The sequence below is a fragment of the Oncorhynchus mykiss genome, chromosome 15 (genome assembly GCF_013265735.2).
Source record: "Oncorhynchus mykiss isolate Arlee chromosome 15, USDA_OmykA_1.1, whole genome shotgun sequence".
In the NCBI taxonomy this organism is placed as follows: domain Eukaryota; kingdom Metazoa; phylum Chordata; class Actinopteri; order Salmoniformes; family Salmonidae; genus Oncorhynchus; species Oncorhynchus mykiss.
In genome coordinates, this window is record NC_048579.1 from 75331813 (window position 1) to 75352281 (window position 20469).

The 20469-nt window shown below is 47.1% G+C and overlaps 1 protein-coding gene across 4 annotated transcripts in view; it reads left to right on the forward strand.

The window, feature by feature from the left end:
- Window positions 1–737: 737 nt before the first annotated feature.
- LOC110499731 (dual specificity tyrosine-phosphorylation-regulated kinase 2) overlaps window positions 738–20469 on the forward strand; it is a 33640-nt gene continuing 13908 nt past the window's right edge. For 2 of the 4 annotated variants that reach the window (XR_005036240.1, XM_036945397.1), the window contains exons 1-2: window positions 2964–3446; window positions 4154–4284. Coding sequence is in view for 2 of the 4 variants with exons in the window: in XM_036945397.1 (XP_036801292.1) it covers window positions 3407–3446; window positions 4154–4284 (171 nt within the window). In the remaining 2 variants the exon portion in view is untranslated. The other 2 variants (XM_036945398.1, XM_036945399.1) reach the window with 2 other exon arrangements.

Consider the following 20469-nt stretch of genomic DNA (forward strand, 5'->3'; position numbering starts at 1 on the left):
TTGGAGTTGCTTAATGTGAGTCTGGACGGAGAGTTTACAGTCAAGCCAGACACCTAGGTATTTGTAGTTGTCCACGTATTCTAAGTCAGAACCGTCCAGAGTAGTGATGCTAGTCGGGCGGGAGGGTGCGGGGCAGAGAATCAGTTGAAGAGCATGAACTTAGTTTTACTACTCTGACTCAGAGGGACAACATGCTAGTGTGTATGGAAGGATCTCACTGCTTTTATTTTGACTTTCAGAGAGGTGTGTGTGTGTGTGTGTGCGTGTGTGTGTGTGTGTGTGTGCGTGCGTGCGTGTGTGTGTGGCGTGCGTGCGTGTATGTGTGTCTTCACTCCTGAATCCTGACTCCTGTATGGTCAGGGCTGAGACTGGGGGAGTAGACAGACGTTGTGTGTGTGTGTGTGTGTGTATGTGTGTGTGTGTGTGTGTGTGTGTGTGTGGCGTGCATGCGTGTGTGTGTGTGTCTTCACTCCTGAATCCTGACTCCTGTATGGTCAGGGCTGAGACTGGGGGAGTAGACAGACGTTGTGTGTGTGTGTGTGTGTGTGTGTGTGTGTGTGTGTGTGTGTGTGTGTGTGTGTGTGTGTGGCGTGCATGCGTGTGTGTGTGTGTCTTCACTCCTGAATCCTGACTCCTGTATGGTCAGGGCTGAGACTGGGGGAGTAGACAGACGTTGTGTGTGTGTGTGTGTGTCTTCACTCCTGAATCCTGACTCCTGTATGGTCAGGGCTGAGACTGGGGGAGTAGACAGACGTTGAAGGAGCTAAACCCTTCTAGTAGTCGGTACAGTCGTCCACCCAGCTTCCATCCACACTTCACTTGGGGAATATTGCAATAGTTTGCAGCCTGAAAGACAGACTCCATGCCGTATTTTCAAGGTAGGTTGCTAAACAAACACAGCACTAATTCAGTACTAATAGTGCAGATTTGTAAACAGTTTGCACTTAAATTGCACTCTAGCTCCAACTCAAATCAGAGTTTATTTGTCATGTGACCCACAGGATACAACAGAACTAAACAGTACAGTGAAATGCTTGCTGTGGTGAGCTCTTCCTTAACAATGCAATTATACTATATCACCAAAAAGGAAACACAAACATGAATAAGAAAGTTCTCGAGAATAGAAGACAGGTCGGTATCAGAACCAACCAATGGAAGACAGGTCGGTATCAGAACCAACCAATGGAAGACAGGTTAGTATCAGTACCAACCAATAGAAGACAGGTCAGTATCAGTACCAACCAATAGAAGACAGGTTAGTATCAGAACCAACCAATGGAAGACAGGTTAGTATCAGTACCAACCAATAGAAGACAGGTTAGTATCAGTACCAACCAATAGAAGACAGGTCAGTATCAGTACCAACCAATAGAAGACAGGTCAGTATCAGTACCAACCAATAGAAGACAGGTTAGTATCAGTACCAACCAATAGAAGACAGGTTAGTATCAGTACCAATCAATAGAAGACAGGTTAGTATCAGTACCAACCAATGGAAGACAGGTTAGTATCAGTACCAACCAATAGAAGACAGGTTAGTATCAGTACCAACCAATAAAAGGCAGGTTAGTATCAGTACCAACCAATAGAAGACAGGTTAGTATCAGTACCAACCAATAAAAGACAGGTTAGTATCAGTACCAACCAATAGAAGACAGGTTAGTATCAGTACCAACCAATGGAAGACAGGTTAGTATCAGTACCAACCAATAGAAGACAGGTTAGTATCAGTACCAACCAATAGAAGACAGGTTAGTATCAGTACCAACCAATAGAAGACAGGTCAGTATCAGTACCAACCAATGGAAGACAGGTTAGTATCAGTACCAACCAATAGAAGACAGGTTAGTATCAGTACCAACCAATAAAAGACAGGTTAGTATCAGTACCAACCAATAGAAGACAGGTCAGTATCAGTACCAACCAATGGAAGACAGGTCAGTATCAGTACCAACCAATGGAAGACAGGTTAGTATCAGTACCAACCAATGGAAGACAGGTTAGTATCAGTACCAACCAATAGAAGACAGGTCAGTATCAGTACCAACCAATGGAAGACAGGTTAGTATCAGTACCAACCAATAGAAGACAGGTTAGTATCAGTACCAACCAATAAAAGACAGGTTAGTATCAGTACCAACCAATAGAAGACAGGTCAGTATCAGTACCAACCAATGGAAGACAGGTCAGTATCAGTACCAACCAATGGAAGACAGGTTAGTATCAGTACCAACCAATAAAAAGGATAGCTGTAGTCCTGTGAGAACGAATAACACAACGGTTTAGTAAAGTTGATGAACGTTAATGTGTAAATCCAATGTCGTGAATCTGTAACAGACTAAACATAGTTGTACCCCTTTGAAATACCTGCAACTCAGACACTAATGAGAGAGTCTGCGTGCTAAAAGCTCATTGTTCAAGTAATGTACAATAGGGATTTCAGTTGCTATTGTCTGAAGAGAATGCATGTTGAAGTCCCATAGTGTGTTTCCTGGAGGCCTCATGATGGGCTCGTTAGACACATAGTGGTTCAGTGGGGCACCAAAGTGGGGCACCACAGTGCAGTAGAGTATCATATGTGTATAGGGCTAAACAGACTATTCTGACGTGCAAAACGATATTTAATTTCAGAATGTGATAAGAATGTGGTTAGGGGGGTGGTCAAGTGTTTGGTTAAGGTTTAGGGTTAAGGTAAATGTTCTGTTTTAGTTTTTTGGAATGTTGCGAGTCAGAAAAGTCCTTATAGATCTTCCTATCACGTTATATTAATTAATGGGCCGGTTGGGTGTGGGTTCGTGATCACCAAGTGACCAAGAGGACTTCCTTAATGTAGGCTGTCTGTCGGTTCCTACTGGAACATAGGCTGGTGGTGCGTCGCCAGGTTAGCAACCGAACCAACCACGTCTCACGCTCATTAGTGAGTGAGAGAGAGAGAGAGAGAGAGAGAGAGAGAGAGAGAGAGAGCGAGGTGGATGAGTGCAAGGACGATAGATAAGGAAGAAGGCAACACCCAAACTTGTTGACCGACTATGTATTTGCAGTGTAGGTGAGAGAGAATGATGCCGCTCCTGCTGCATCTAACGTTAGAATGTTGCTTGTGTTGAAGGAAAAAAAACACGGAGTTTTTGTTTGTTGTTGTATTGATCTACAGTAGCCTAGCGTGGGATATTTTATTTTTTGTATCTATAGGTTCGTGTTTTGGGGTTGTATGTCCAAGCGATGGTGGCAGCAGAAGCAACATTTCAGCTGGTGTTGATGGAAGACTTCCCAGTTTTGCAGAGTTGCACGTTGCGAATGCAAGACTGGATGTAGCTGATTGGAGTAGCGAAATTGGTGATCGCACAGCCGAGTGGGAGGAGGGGAGATTCTGAAAGTGGGTTTTTCTGTGTGTGACTCTCCAGCGGCCATGTTATCCAAGAAGCCGTGCGCTGCCGTCTACCCAACTGGTAAGGAACAACAATATGGAGCCGAACGGGCTAAACAATACGGTTAAACTCAGTTTGATCGCCGGAGGAATATTGTTGATGGATTTTATGCCTTTTTTGTCGGGTCCTTTGTAACAAGTTTATTACACGTTTACGCCGAGTCTTGCTTCGGTTTTTTCCCTGGTCTGTTGAAGAGGGGGGAGCCTTTGCTAAAATAATGTTTTGAGTAGTTAATGGCGATACATTCGGGGATTTTTTTTCTTTCTTTCTCTAAAGCCTGAAGTGGGCTGTTTGCAAAACCAAAGTCAAATGCTGGTGTGTTATTTATCCCATATGACAGTATGTGTGTCAAGAGAGAACACAGGTTTACGACGGAATCATATGCCCACTGGTTTCTGTGTTGTTTTTTTACGATCTCTATATGCTACACGACTATGGGGCGCAAACGGATCTTACAACCCGGATAGCCTACACTCTGGCGGTCATCTGTTGTTCCAAGCACACATAATGTGGAATTAACCTACCTGTTTTGCCGAAGCCATTGTCGCAAGAAGGATTTCCACCTACAATGAACCCCTTAAATGCCTGCTTAAATTACTATCCTTAAAATGGATTAAGACAGAGTCCATAGCCTGCTCTACAGCCTGATAACTCTGAGGTGGCCTATGTGGGTAAATAGGCCCATTCAGATTAACCTCATTTCCTGTGTCATTTTGTACGATCTGCAGGCAAAGGGGGTGAGATCTGCCAGCTACAGTCTTCCCCCGGAATCGGAGTCGGGGGTCCCCGGGCCGGAGCAGCGACAGACCCGCCATCGCCGGTCACACTACCACCCCTCAGGAATATCAAGTCGCTCACGGTACGTAACCTGCGGAGCCATGCTTGCTTGTGGGTTTACTGTGGACTAAACATCGGCTTCTTCTTTTAATAATAATAAGAATAATAGTGTGGACCTGCTGCCTATTGCAATGGGATACAGTAGTTTTATTTACACCGTGCATCGCTTATCTATAGGCTATGGTGCCTATAGACCGGAAATGGTGTCTAATAAAAACATGTTTGGTTGCGAACAGGGAGGGTTGTGTCGTTACATGGTTGTTACAACGTAGCGCCGCGGTTTGGTTTAGATTCAGCTCAACGAAATGCAACCACGTAACAAGTTGTACTGCCACTCTGTCACGTGAGGTGTACATTATAGGGCATTAGCACGTGTAGGGTACAGCAGACAATACATAGATATCAAGCTATATATCGTGTGATCCTAGATAACACGTACAGTAGTAGCCTATGTCACGTGTGCTTATAGTTTTGTTTATGACCGTGGAAGGGCTACACGGTATTCGTTCTTTACGGTGCTGTAACTTTTACGATGATCGTAGCAGGCGGCATAGGCTAGATTTCAAACTTGGAGCTTTAACGTTAGTTAGACTACTCAGTGATACAGTTGCAACTTGCAAAATCCCAATGCACCATATTTAGGATTTGTTGTTGTTGTTGTGCATGCCTACAGCGTTGTTGAGTTGACAGTTAGTCACGATGTTTAGCATGTTGTCAGACTGGTATAAAATGTGAGGCCACACGATAAGAGTCTTGTCTCGAAGCCATGGCCAGTGTGTGTGTGTTCCTCCCTGCTCGGTTTGGAACGCACGGGGATTCAGGGAAATAGAAGGTTGAGATTTAATATGAGTTTGCGTGCTGTAGAAAAACATACCGTTTTATTTATTGTTACGATAATCACGTTGACAGAGATACTCAGGTAAGCAGAGGCTATGTGTCTTGTGGAGGTTGTAGCTACGTTAGCCGACTGACTTAAAGTAATGGAGGATTTGGACTCCAGTTAAATGAAGGAGGAGTCTCCAGTCCTTTATTTAGACCTTCCTTCAAATAGATATAAATATAGACTCGGCCAGAAGGACAAGCTCAGCAGCTCAGCAGCATTCTCCTGACAAGAGGATTTTATTGGGCCCTTGTGTTTTATCTTCCACTATGATTTAAGGAAAATAAAACCTGACCAGGAAGTTCAAATCAAAATGAGGAAGATTTATATTGGTCCTTCCTGAAATAGCCCCAGGGACAATGTTGTTAAGTTGTAAATAAACCACGGATATATCCCTCACCAGTCTCTGTCTCTGTGCTGTGAAGAACAGACATATCCCTCACCAGTCTCTGTCTCTGTGCTGTGAGGAACAGACATATCCCTCACCAGTCTCTGTCTCTGTGCTGTGAGGAACAGACATATCCCTCACCAGTCTCTGTCTCTGTGCTGTGAGGAACAGACATATCCCTCACCAGTCTCTGTCTCTGTGCTGTGAGGAACAGACATATTCCTCACCAGTGTCTGTCTCTGTGCTGTGAAGAACAGACATATCCCTCACCAGTCTCTGTCTCTGTGCTGTGAGGAACAGACACATTCCTCACCAGTCTCTGTCTCTGTGCTGTGAGGAACAGACATATCCCTCACCAGTGTCTGTCTCTGTGCTGTGAGGAACAGACACATTCCTCACCAGTCTCTGTGCTGTGCTGTGAGGAACAGACACATTCCTCACCTGTCTCTGTCTCTGTGCTGTGAGGAACAGACATATCCCTCACCAGTCTCTGTCTCTGTGCTGTGAGGAACAGACATATTTCTCACCAGTCTCTGTGCTGTGAGGAACAGACATATCCCTCACCAGTCTCTGTCTCTGTGCTGTGAGGAACAGACATATCCCTCACCAGTGTCTGTCTCTGTGCTGTGAGGAACAGACATAATCCTCACCAGTCTCTGTCTCTGTGCTGTGAAGAACAGACATATCCCTCACCAGTGTCTGTCTCTGTGCTGTGAGGAACAGACATACTTCTCACCAGTCTCTGTGTCTGTGCTCAGGACAGGTATAAATCAATGGTCACGTGTGTAACTCCACTGTTCTCTAAGTACTGATACTATTTAATCTAATCTGTTAATTGTCAGGTTCAGACAGTGTTAGGTGTTGTAGCTGATCACACAATGTGTAGACTGTATCATAAATTCACAATTTCGCTTTCTGATTTACTCAACTATTTACCTCTAGTCATCCAAAAAACAAGTACATAGATTTGACCGAATCTGCAAAACTAACTTTCACTGGGGAGGGAGGGGGGGGGGGGGGGGGGGTCGGAAATTGGTGTCTTTCCCAATACAATTGTGAGACAATGTAGTCTATCAATCAGTAGTCTAACGAAGAATTCTGTAACTTAACACAGCTACACTGGTAGTTGGAATCATGTCATTGTAGCTACGCTCCCTGTCAGGGCCTGTCCCCTGTTCTAGTAGTCCTGGTGTCTATTCCAGTAGCTACACTCCCTGTCAGGGCCTGTCGTTTGTTCTAGTAGTCCTGGTGTCTATTCCAGTAGCTACGCTCACTGTCAGGGCCTGTTGTTTGTTCTAGTAGTCCTGGTGTCTATTCCAGTAGCTACACTCACTGTCAGGGCCTGTCGTTTGTTCTAGTAGTCCTGGTGTCTATTCCAGTAGCTACGCTCACTGTCAGGGCCTGTCCCCTGTTCTAGTAGTCCTGGTGTCTATTCCAGTAGCTACGCTCACTGTCAGGGCCTGTCCTTTGTTCTAGTAGTCCTGGTGTCTATTCCAGTAGCTACGCTCACTGTCAGGGCCTGTCGTTTGTTCTAGTAGTCCTGGTGTCTATTCCAGTAGCTACGCTCACTGTCAGGCCTGTCCCCTGTTCTAGTAGTCCTGGTGTCTATTCCAGTAGCTACGCTCACTGTCAGGGCCTGTCGTTTGTTCTAGTAGTCCTGGTGTCTATTCCAGTAGCTACGCTCCCTGTCAGGCCTGTCCCCTGTTCTAGTAGTCCTGGTGTCTATTCCAGTAGCTACGATCCCTGTCAGGGCCTGTCTACCGTTCTAGTAGTCCTGGTGTCTATTCCAGTAGCTACACTCCCTGTCAGGCCTGTCTCCTGTTCTAGTAGTCCTGGTGTCTATTCCAGTAGCTACGCTCACTGTCAGGGCCTGTCGTTTGTTCTAGTAGTCCTGGTGTCTATTCCAGTAGCTACGCTCCCTGTCAGGCCTGTCCCCTGTTCTAGTAGTCCTGGTGTCTATTCCAGTAGCTACGCTCCCTGTCAGGGCCTGTCTCCTGTTCTAGTAGTCCTGGTGTCTATTCCAGTAGCTACACTCCCTGTCAGGCCTGTCTCCTGTTCTAGTAGTCCTGGTGTCTATTCCAGTAGCTACACTCCCTGTCAGGGCCTGTCGTTTGTTCTAGTAGTCCTGGTGTCTATTCCAGTAGCTACGCTCACTGTCAGGGCCTGTCGTTTGTTCTAGTAGTCCTGGTGTCTATTCCAGTAGCTACGCTCACTGTCAGGGCCTGTCCTTTGTTCTAGTAGTCCTGGTGTCTATTCCAGTAGCTACGCTCCCTGTCAGGGCCTGTCTCCTGTTCTAGTAGTCCTGGTGTCTATTCCAGTAGCTACGCTCACTGTCAGGGCCTGTCCTTTGTTCTAGTAGTCCTGGTGTCTATTCCAGTAGCTACGCTCACTGTCAGGGCCTGTCCTTTGTTCTAGTAGTCCTGGTGTCTATTCCAGTAGCTACGCTCACTGTCAGGGCCTGTTGTTTGTTCTAGTAGTCCTGGTGTCTATTCCAGTAGCTACGCTCACTGTCAGGGCCTGTCCTTTGTTCTAGTAGTCCTGGTGTCTATTCCAGTAGCTACACTCCCTGTCAGGGCCTGTCCCCTGTTCTAGTAGTCCTGGTGTCTATTCCAGTAGCTACACCCCCTGTCAGGGCTGTCTCCTGTTCTAGTAGTCCTGGTGTCCATTCCAGTAGCTACACTCCCTGTCAAGCCTGTCGTTTGTTCTAGTAGTCCTGGTGCCCATTCCAGTAGCTACACTCCCTGTCAAGCCTGTCGTTTGTTCTAGTAGTCCTGGTGCCCATTCCAGTAGCTACACTCCCTGTCAAGCCTGTTGTTTGTTCTAGTAGTCCTGGTGTCTATTCCAGTAGCTACACTCCCTGTCAGGGCCTGTCCCCTGTTCTAGTAGTCCTGGTGTCTATTCCAGTAGCTACACTCCCTGTCAAGCCTGTCGTTTGTTCTAGTAGTCCTGGTGCCCATTCCAGTAGCTACACTCCCTGTCAAGCCTGTCGTTTGTTCTAGTAGTCCTGGTGCCCATTCCAGTAGCTACACTCCCTGTCAAGCCTGTCCCCTGTTCTAGTAGTCCTGGTGTCTATTCCAGTAGCTACGCTCCCTGTCAAGCCTGTCCCCTGTTCTAGTAGTCCTGGTGTCTATTCCAGTAGCTACTCTCCCTGTCAGGGCTGTCTCCTGTTCTAGTAGTCCTGGTGTCTATTCCAGTAGCTACGCTCCCTGTCAGGGCTGTCTCCTGTTCTAGTAGTCCTGGTGTCTATTCCAGTAGCTACTCTCCCTGTCAGGGCTGTCTCCTGTTCTAGTAGTCCTGGTGTCTATTCCAGTAGCTACGCTCACTGTCAGGGCCTGTCGTTTGTTCTAGTAGTCCTGGTGTCTATTCCAGTAGCTACGCTCACTGTCAGGGCCTGTCCTTTGTTCTAGTAGTCCTGGTGTCTATTCCAGTAGCTACGCTCCCTGTCAGGGCCTGTCTCCTGTTCTAGTAGTCCTGGTGTCTATTCCAGTAGCTACGCTCACTGTCAGGGCCTGTCCTTTGTTCTAGTAGTCCTGGTGTCTATTCCAGTAGCTACGCTCACTGTCAGGGCCTGTCCTTTGTTCTAGTAGTCCTGGTGTCTATTCCAGTAGCTACGCTCACTGTCAGGGCCTGTTGTTTGTTCTAGTAGTCCTGGTGTCTATTCCAGTAGCTACGCTCACTGTCAGGGCCTGTCCTTTGTTCTAGTAGTCCTGGTGTCTATTCCAGTAGCTACACTCCCTGTCAGGGCCTGTCCCCTGTTCTAGTAGTCCTGGTGTCTATTCCAGTAGCTACACCCCCTGTCAGGGCTGTCTCCTGTTCTAGTAGTCCTGGTGTCCATTCCAGTAGCTACACTCCCTGTCAAGCCTGTCGTTTGTTCTAGTAGTCCTGGTGCCCATTCCAGTAGCTACACTCCCTGTCAAGCCTGTCGTTTGTTCTAGTAGTCCTGGTGCCCATTCCAGTAGCTACACTCCCTGTCAAGCCTGTTGTTTGTTCTAGTAGTCCTGGTGTCTATTCCAGTAGCTACACTCCCTGTCAGGGCCTGTCCCCTGTTCTAGTAGTCCTGGTGTCTATTCCAGTAGCTACACTCCCTGTCAAGCCTGTCGTTTGTTCTAGTAGTCCTGGTGCCCATTCCAGTAGCTACACTCCCTGTCAAGCCTGTCGTTTGTTCTAGTAGTCCTGGTGCCCATTCCAGTAGCTACACTCCCTGTCAAGCCTGTCCCCTGTTCTAGTAGTCCTGGTGTCTATTCCAGTAGCTACGCTCCCTGTCAAGCCTGTCCCCTGTTCTAGTAGTCCTGGTGTCTATTCCAGTAGCTACTCTCCCTGTCAGGGCTGTCTCCTGTTCTAGTAGTCCTGGTGTCTATTCCAGTAGCTACGCTCCCTGTCAGGGCTGTCTCCTGTTCTAGTAGTCCTGGTGTCTATTCCAGTAGCTACTCTCCCTGTCAGGGCTGTCTCCTGTTCTAGTAGTCCTGGTGTCTATTCCAGTAGCTACACTCCCTGTCAGGGCCTGTCCTTTGTTCTAGTAGTCCTGGTGTCTATTCCAGTAGCTACACTCCCTGTCAGGCCTGTCCTTTGTTCTAGTAGTCCTGGTGTCTATTCCAGTAGCTACACTCCCTGTCAGGGCCTGTCCTTTGTTCTAGTAGTCCTGGTGTCTATTCCAGTAGCTACACTCCCTGTCAGGGCCTGTCCTTTGTTCTAGTAGTCCTGGTGTCTATTCCAGTAGCTACACTCCCTGTCAGGGCCTGTCGTTTGTTCTAGTAGTCCTGGTGTCTATTCCAGTAGCTACGCTCCCTGTCAGGGCCTGTCCTTTGTTCTAGTAGTCCTGGTGTCTATTCCAGTAGCTACGCTCCCTGTCAGGGCTGTCTCCTGTTCTAGTAGTCCTGGTGTCTATTCCAGTAGCTACGCTCCCTGTCAGGCCTGTCTCCTGTTCTAGTAGTCCTGGTGTCTATTCCAGTAGCTACACTCCCTGTCAGGCCTGTCCTTTGTTCTAGTAGTCCTGGTGTCTATTCCAGTAGCTACACTCCCTGTCAGGGCCTGTCCTTTGTTCTAGTAGTCCTGGTGTCTATTCCAGTAGCTACGCTCCCTGTCAGGCCTGTCCTTTGTTCTAGTAGTCCCGGTGCCCATTCCAGTAGCTACACTCCCTGTCAGGGCCTGTTGTTTGTTCTAGTAGTCCTGGTGTCTATTCCAGTAGCTACGCTCCCTGTCAGGCCTGTCCTTTGTTCTAGTAGTCCTGGTGTCTATTCCAGTAGCTACACTCCCTGTCAGGCCTGTCCTTTGTTCTAGTAGTCCCGGTGCCCATTCCAGTAGCTACGCTCCCTGTCAGGCCTGTCCCCTTTTCTAGTAGTCCTGGTGTCTATTCCAGTAGCTACACTCCCTGTCAAGCCTGTCGTTTGTTCAAGTAGTCCTGGTGTCTATTCCAGTAGCTACGCTCCCTGTCAGGCCTGTCCCCTGTTCAAGTAGTCCCGGTGCCCATTCCAGGCACGTCACTGGCAGTAACAGTTGCTCCATGTGTTCCAGACAGTCATTGTTATCCAGAGAGGAGGAGGACAGAGACACAATAAGGTCACATGTTCAGGTGTTATTAGTGGTAGAATTGGCCCATCTAATGCTGTCAAGGTTGCTAGCTCTCTGTCCACTCAGTTATTGACTGTTCTGTTTCTTCTCCTGTTTGTCCCGACCTGAACTAACCTCATTAGTGTTGACACAAACACATCTGTTGCGGAACCAGAACCTCTACAGTACAGAGAGGTGGTGAAGACATCTGTTGTGGAACCAGAACCTCTACAGTACAGAGAGGTGGTGAAGACATCTGTTCCGGAACCAGAACCTCTACAGTACAGACAGGTGGTGTAGACATCTGTTCCGGAACCAGAACCTCTACAGTACAGAAAGGTGGTGTAGACATCTGTTCCGGAACCAGAACCTCTACAGTACAGAGAGGTGGTGAAGACATCTGTTGTGGAACCAGAACCTCTACAGTACAGAGAGGTGGTGAAGACATCTGTTCCGGAACCAGAACCTCTACAGTACAGAGAGGTGGTGAAGACATCTGTTGTGGAACCAGAACCTCTACAGTACAGAGAAGTGGTGTAGACATCTGTTCCGGAACCAGAACCTCTACAGTACAGAGAGGTGGTGAAGACATCTGTTGTGGAACCAGAACCTCTACAGTACAGAGAGGTGGCGAAGCAAGGCCTCTTAGTGGAACACAACGCTGGGAGCAAAACACAGCTCTCCTCCTCCCAAACGGCCCCCTATTCCCTATCTAGTGCCCTATCTGTGACCAAAGCCCATCGGCTCTATATGAGAATAGGCAGCTATTTGAGACATATTTGCAGTCAGATATTATCACTCTCTTAGTTGGGACACTAGGGGTGGTGAGGGCGGGTGATAAATGACTGAGGTACCCCCGGCCGTCTGCAGAGAGCTGGGTCTTGTTCATCGTGCCCCAAACGGACTGAAACAGGGAGGGACTGAACACGTGTGGTTTGTGTGTGTGGTTTAGGCTACAGACCAGTGGTATCCTGTAATCTGCAGCTGTCGTCCTCTCTACCCTCTCCCTGACATGCCCCCCAATTCCTGTCCACATCATGTCCCTGTTATCCAACCAAGACACAGGACAAGTGTTAAAATGACAGCATTTAGAACAGCTATTTAGACACACACACACACACACACACACACACACACACACACACACACACACACACACACACACACACACACACACACACACACACACACACACACACACACACACACACTGTAGATTGTCTCAGAGGCATGGCTGATCATTTCACAAACACACTAGTTGAACATGATGTGACTGTGTGTAGATAACTATTTTAGTAAGTGTTGTATAAGTATGGTGGAATAACTCTAGTTGACATGGTGGAATAACTCTAGTTGACATGGTGGAATAACTCTAGTTGACATGGTGGAATAACTCTGGTTGACATGGTGGAATAACTCTAGTTGACATGGTGGAACAACTCTAGTTGACATAGTGGAATAACTCTAGTTGACATGGTGGAATAACTCTAGTTGACTTGGTGGAATAACTCTAGTTGACATGGTGGAATAACTAGTTGACATGGTGGAATAACTCTAGTTGACATGGTGGAATAACTAGTTGACATGGTGGAATAACTCTAGTTGACATGGAGGAATAACTCTAGTTGACATGGTGGAATAACTAGTTGACATGGTGGAATAACTCTAGTTGACATGGTGGAATAGCTCTAGTTAACATGGTGGAATAACTCTAGTTGATATAGTGGAATAACTCTAGTTGACATGGTGGAATAACTCTAGTTGACATGGTGGAATAACTCTGGTTGACATGGTGGAATAACTCTAGTTGACATGGTGGAACAACTCTAGTTGACATAGTGGAAGCATACAGCTCCCCCACCTCTCAATTCTGTTCTGTAGTACAGAGACCAGCTGACAGCCACGTCTCAACCCTGTTCTGTAGTACAGAGACCAGCTGACAACCACCTCAACCCTGTTCTGTAGTACAGAGACCAGCTGACAACCACCTCAACCCTGTTCTGTAGTACAGAGACCAGCTGACAACCACCTCAACCCTGTTCTGTAGTACAGAGACCAGCTGACAACCACCTCTCAACCCTGTTCTGTAGTACAGAGACCAGCTGACAACCACCTCAACCCTGTTCTGTAGTACAGAGACCAGCTGACAACCACCTCTCAACCCTGTTCTGTAGTACAGAGACCAGCTGACAACCACCTCTCAACCCTGTTCTGTAGTACAGAGACCAGCTGACAACCACCTCTCAACCCTGTTCTGTAGTACAGAGACCAGCTGACAACCACGTCTCAACCCTGTTCTGTAGTACAGAGACCAGCTGACAACCACCTCAACCCTGTTCTGTAGTACAGAGACCAGCTGACAACCACCTCAACCCTGTTCTGTAGTACAGAGACCAGCTGACAACCACCTCTCAACCCTGTTCTGTAGTACAGAGACCAGCTGACAGCCACCTCTCAACCCTGTTCTGTAGTACAGAGACCAGCTGACAACCACCTCTCAACCCTATTCTGTAGTACAGAGACCAGCTGACAACCACCTCAACCCTGTTCTGTAGTACAGAGACCAGCTGACAACCACCTCAACCCTGTTCTGTAGTACAGAGACCAGCTGACAACCACCTCTCAACCCTGTTCTGTAGTACAGAGACCAGCTGACAACCACCTCAACCCTGTTCTGTAGTACAGAGACCAGCTGACAACCACCTCTCAACCCTGTTCTGTAGTACAGAGACCAGCTGACAACCACCTCTCAACCCTGTTCTGTAGTACAGAGACCAGCTGACAACCACCTCTCAACCCTGTTCTGTAGTACAGAGACCAGCTGACAACCACTTCTCAACCCTGTTCTGTAGTACAGAGACCAGCTGACAACCACCTCAACCCTGTTCTGTAGTACAGAGACCAGCTGACAACCACCTCAACCCTGTTCTGTAGTACAGAGACCAGCTGACAACCACCTCAACCCTGTTCTGTAGTACAGAGACCAGCTGACAACCACCTCTCAACCCTGTTCTGTAGTACAGAGACCAGCTGACAACATACAGGCATCAGAAACAGGGTGACATGCTGAACATTTCAGAAGGGGTCTATAGTTTATGACCGTGGTGCTTTAAAAAGACACACAATGTACGCCTGTGCATTTACATCAAGGACATGCTGGGACTGACTGTCCCCTTAACCCAGAGGAATGGTACCAGCTCTGTCCTGTCTATTTTCCAGAGGACTGACTGTCCCCTTAACCCAGAGGAATGGTACCAGCTCTGTCCTGTCTCTGTTCCAGGGGACTGACTGTCCCCTTAACCCAGAGGAATGGTACCAGCTCTGGCCTGTCTCTGTTCCAGGGGACTGACTGTCCCCTTAACCCAGAGGACTAGTACCAGCTCTGTCCTGTCTCTGTTCCAGGGGACTGACTGTCCCCTTAACCCAGAGGAATGGTACCAGCTCTGTCCTGTCTCTATTCCAGGGGACTGACTGTCCCCTTAACCCAGAGGACTTGTACCAGTCCTGTCCTGTCTCTGTTCCAGGGGACTGACTGTCCCCTTATCCCAGAGGACTAGTACCAGCTCTGTCCTGTCTCTGTTCCAGGGGACTGACTGTCCCCTTAACCCAGAGGACTAGTACCAGCTCTGTCCTGTCTCTGACCCAGGGGACTAGTACCAGCTCTGGCCTGTCTCTGACCCAGGGGACTAGTACCAGCTCTGGCCTGTCTCTGACCCAGGGGACTAGTACCAGCTCTGGCCTGTCTCTGACCCAGGGGACTAGTACCAGCTCTGTCCTGTCTCTGACCCAGGGGACTAGTACCAGCTCTGGCCTGTCTCTGTTCCAGGACAAGCCGATGTGTTTCGTTAAAAGTCATTCCCTGCCACAGTGTGTATTGGTATCATAGCTACAGTACAGTTAGTAGGAGCTAGCAGGCTGTTTGTGCTACACCGTTCTCTCTCTATCCAGGGATCTGCCATCTGGTCCGAACAACAAGCAAATCCACCAGGGTCTGTTAAAGGAAAGCCAAGTAGCAGAACGCTTGTTCTCCCCTCACAATACAACACCTCTAGGAGACCAGTCTCTAGTACTGTCCTCTGATAGGTTGTGATGAATTATCACACAGTGACCTCTAGGAGAATAGTCTCTGTTACTGTCCTCTGATACGTTGTGATGAATTATCACACAGTGACCTCTAGGAGACCAGTCTCTAGTACTGTCCTCTGATAGGTTGTGATGAATTATCACACAGTGACCTCTAGGAGAATAGTCTCTGTTACTGTCCTCTGATACGTTGTGATGAATTATCACACAGTGACCTCTAGGAGACCAGTCTCTGTTACTGTCCTCTGATAGGTTGTGATGAATTATCACACAGTGACCTCTAGGAGACCAGTCTCTAGTACTGTCCTCTGATACGTTGTGATGAATTATCACACAGTGACCTCTAGGAGACCAGTCTCTGTTACTGTCCTCTGATATGTTGTGATGAATTATCACACAGTGACCTCTAGGAGACCAGTCTCTATTACTGTCCTCTGATATGTTGTGATGAATTATCACACAGTGACCTCTAGGAGACCAGTCTCTGTTACTGTCCTCTGATACGTTGTGATGAATTATCACACAGTGACCTCTAGGAGACCAGTCTCTAGTACTGTCCTCTGATAGGTTGTGATGAATTATCACACAGTGACCTCTAGGAGACCAGTCTCTAGTACTGTCCTCTGATAGGTTGTGATGAATTATCACACAGTGACCTCTAGGAGACCAGTCTCTAGTACTGTCCTCTGATAGGTTGTGATGAATTATCACACAGTGACCTCTAGGAGACCAGTCTCTAGTACTGTCCTCTGATAGGTTGTGATGAATTATCACACAGTGACCTCTAGGAGACCAGTCTCTGTTACTGTCCTCTGATACGTTGTGATGAATTATCACACAGTGACCTCTAGGAGACCAGTCTCTGTTACTGTCCTCTGATACGTTGTGATGAATTATCACACAGTGACCTCTAGGTGCGTCTGAAGTGGCACCCTATGCCCATTATAGCGCACTATAAAGTATACACACGACAGTGGTGCACTATGTAGGGAACAGGGTGACATTTGGGACCCCTCCCCAGGCGAATAGAGGACGTTTAGAAGTGAAATGACCATCGGGTTGGAGTGCAGACAGAGTAATAAACCAGTTCTACCAGCTGATTACAGTGTAATGTAGAGAACACCTGCTGTATGGAGACAGACTCTGGTCTACAGACAGGACAGTGATGGTTTGTCTAGTCTACAGACAGGACAGTAATGGTTTGTCTAGTCTACAGACAGGACAGTAATGGTTTGTCTAGTCTACAGACAGGACAGTAATGGGTTGTGGAGACAGACTCTAGTCTACAGACAGGACAGTGATGGGTTGTCTAGTCTACAGACTGGACAGTGATGGTTTGTCTAGTCTACAGACTGGACAGTGATGGGTTGTCTAGTCTACAGACAGGACAGTAATGGGTTGTGGAGACAGACTCTAGTCTACAGACAGGACAGTAATGGTTTGTCTAGTCTACAGACAGGACAGTAATGGTTTGTCTAGTCTATAGACAGGACAGTAATGGTTTGTGGAGACAGACTCTAGTCTACAGACAGGACAGTAATGGTTTGTCTAGTCTATAGACAGGACAGTAATGGTTTGTGGAGACAGACTCTAGTCTACAGACAGGACAGTAATGGTTTGTCTAGTCTACAGACAGGACAGTAATGGGTTGTGGAGACAGACTCTGGTCTACAGACAGGACAGTGATGGGTTGTCTAGTCTACAGACAGGACAGTAATGGGTTGTGGAGACAGACTCTGGTCTACAGACAAGACAGTAATGGTTTGTCTAGTCTACAGACTGGACAGTGATGGTTTGTCTAATCTACAGACAGGACAGTGATGGGTTGTCTAGTCTACAGACAGGAAAGTGATGGTTTGTCTAGTCTACAGACAGGACAGTGATGGTTTGTCTAGTCTACAGACAGGACAGTGATGGTTTGTCTAGTCTACAGACAGGACTGCAATGGTTTGTCTAGTCTACAGACAGGACAGTGATGGTTTGTCTAGTCTACAGACAGGACAGTGATGGTTTGTCTAGTCTACAGACAGGACAGTGATGGTTTGTCTAGTCTACAGACAGGACAGTAATGGTTTGTCTAGTCTACAGACAGGACAGTAATGGTTTGTCTAGTCTACAGACAGGACAGTGATGGGTTGTGGAGACAGACTCTAGTCTACAGACTGGACAGTGATGGTTTGTCTAGTCTACAGACAGGACAGTGATGGTTTGTCTAGTCTACAGACAGGACAGTGATGGGTTGTCTAGTCTACAGACTGGACAGTGATGGGTTGTCTAGTCTACAGACAGGACAGTGATGGTTTGTCTAGTCTACAGACAGGAAAGTGATGGTTTGTCTAGTCTACAGACAGGAAAGTGATGGTTTGTCTAGTCTACAGACAGGAAAGTGATGGTTTGTCTAGTCTACAGACAGGACAGTGATGGTTTGTCTAGTCTACAGACAGGAAAGTGATGGTTTGTCTAGTCTACAGACAGGAAAGTGATGGTTTGTCTAGTCTACAGACAGGACAGTGATGGTTTGTCTAGTCTACAGACAGGAAAGTGATGGTTTGTCTAGTCTACAGACAGGAAAGTGATGGTTTGTCTAGTCTACAGACAGGAAAGTGATGGTTTGTCTAGTCTACAGACAGGAAAGTGATGGTTTGTCTAGTCTACAGACAGGAAAGTGATGGTTTGTCTAGTCTACAGACAGGACTGTAATGGTTTGTCTAGTCTACAGACTGGACAGGGATGGTTTGTCTAGTCTACAGACAGGACAGTGATGGTTTGTCTAGTCTACAGACTGGACAGTGATGGGTTGTCTAGTCTACAGACAGGACAGTAATGGGTTGTGGAGACAGACTCTAGTCTACAGACAAGACAGTGATGGTTTGTGGAGACAGACTCTAGTCTACAGACTGGACAGTGATGGTTTGTCTAGTCTAAAGACAGGACAGTGATGGTTTGTCTAGTCTACAGACAGGACAGTAGTGGTTTGTGGAGACAGACTCTAGTCTACAGACAGGACACTGATGGGTTGTCTAGTCTACAGACAGGAAAGTGATGGTTTGTCTAGTCTACAGACAGGAAAGTGATGGTTTGTCTAGTCTACAGACAGGACAGTAATGATTTGTGGAGACAGACTCTAGTCTACAGACAGGACAGTGATGGTTTGTCTAGTCTACAGACAGGACAGTAATGGTTTGTCTAGTCTATAGACAGGACAGTAATGGTTTGTGGAGACAGACGCTAGTCTACAGACAGGACAGAAATGGTTTGTCTAGTCTATAGACAGGACAGTAATGGTTTGTGGAGACAGACTCTAGTCTACAGACAGGACAGTAATGGTTTGTCTAGTCTATAGACAGGACAGTAATGGTTTGTGGAGACAGACTCTAGTCTACAGACAGGACAGTAATGGTTTGTGGAGACAGACTCTAGTCTACAGACAGGACAGTAATGGTTTCTGGAGGGAGAGAAGAAGGACTCTAACTATGCAAATTCAGGGTCTGAAAGGTTGTGTGTGTGTGTGTGTGTGTGTGTGTGTGTGTGTGTGTGTGTGTGTGTGTGTGTGTGTGTGTGTGTGTGTGTGTGTGTGTGTGTGTGTGTGTGTGTGTGGGTGTGTGTGTGTGTGTGTGTGTGTGTGTGGAAGCAGTAGGACAGGGGGAACAGACAATCCCCTGCCTGAACGAAGCAACAGGATGTTGCAGAGAAAACAAGATGTCTGCCGAGCGAGGAGGTAATCACCTTATCTCCTAGGGAAGGGTCTGGTGGGGAGGCAGCTCAGGAACACAGGAAGTCCACTAATAGCGTTCACGCTAAACATTTATAGGAGAGAAGGAGCTAGATATACACAGAGTATTGAAGTTAGCATGGAAGAACATTTCCCCCAAAACAACCTGAAACTTCTCTCTACGCATTCTGAACGCAGGGGCATATTGTACATGTCATTCTCTATGGAGTTTACTAGGACGTTTCTAGTGACTAGTCTGACCTGGTAGTGAGTCTAGTGACTAGTCTGACCTGGTAGTGAGTCTAGTGACTAGTCTGACCTGGTAGTGAGTCTAGTGACTAGTCTGACCTGGTAGTGAGTCTAGTGACTAGTCTGACCTGGTAGTGAGTTTCTAGTGACTAGTCTGACCTGGTAGTGATTTCTAGTGACTAGTCTGACCTGGTAGTGAGTCTAGTGACTAGTCTGACCTGGTAGTGAGATTCTAGTGACAAGTCTGACCTGATAGTGAGTTTCTAGTGACTAGTCTGACCTGATAGTGAGCAGACCACGTTGTCTATTATCTCCCACTTGGCTGCTGACAAAATCACGTAGCGCTCGGCCGGGGGAGAGACGGAGGCCCTCTTCCTTATGGAACATAGAACATGTCATTATTCAAACACATAATGCAGTATGTCATTCACACAATGCAGAGAGACAGAGAGAGGGAGAAAGATAGAGGAGAGGGAGGGGGGTAGAGAGGAGAGGAAAGGGAGAAAAAAAAGAGAAGAGAGAGAGGAGAAGGGGAGAGAGAGAGCGGGAGAAAGAGAGAGGAGGGAGACGAGAGAGAGAGAGAGAGAGAGAGAGAGAGAGAGAGGAAGATAGAGGAGAGGGAGGGGGTGGAGAGGAGAGAGAGAGGGGGGAGAAGGGGAGAGAGAGAGGAGAGAAAGGGAGAGCAGAGCAGAGCAGAGGTCAGGATCAGAGCTCCTGCATTTTTCAGCATTTTCTTTAAAAAAGATAGATTAGGAGTTAGATAAACTTGGATTTTTTGTCAGGAACACATACTGGATTCTACCCTCTTCAACATAACCCCTACTTCAAATCAAAACTTAAAACCTACAACCTGATTTTGGACGGAATTACGGAATCACCTGGAAAGCTCACAACAACCAAGGATTTATTACCCTATACAGCAAATTCTCTGGAAAACAACAGAAACCTGAAAACACCATCCAACCTGGAACTGAGTGAGTAATGTTTAGTCTGAAACAATATTTTATTTCCAAAAGCCAAGAAGAAAAATACACAACATTACTTTATAAGGACTGAATTCTAACATAATTCTACCAAGCTTGATACAACTTCAACTAGCACTGACGTGTCAAGTGAGAGGTGTCAAAGCCCATTAGCCCAACAATGGCAGGAGAGTCACACAGTCTACCCCAACCAAATGGAGAGGCCTTAGAAGCTCCCTCCCGCTGTTCAGAGGTAATTAAAATACAGTACCCTTTGCATGTAAAGAATGATAAGGCAAGAAAAGACCACAAGAAGAAGCTCCTTATGGAAAATCAAGAAATGCTTTTTGCTGACTATTACAAAAATGGGAACATCAGCAACCTTA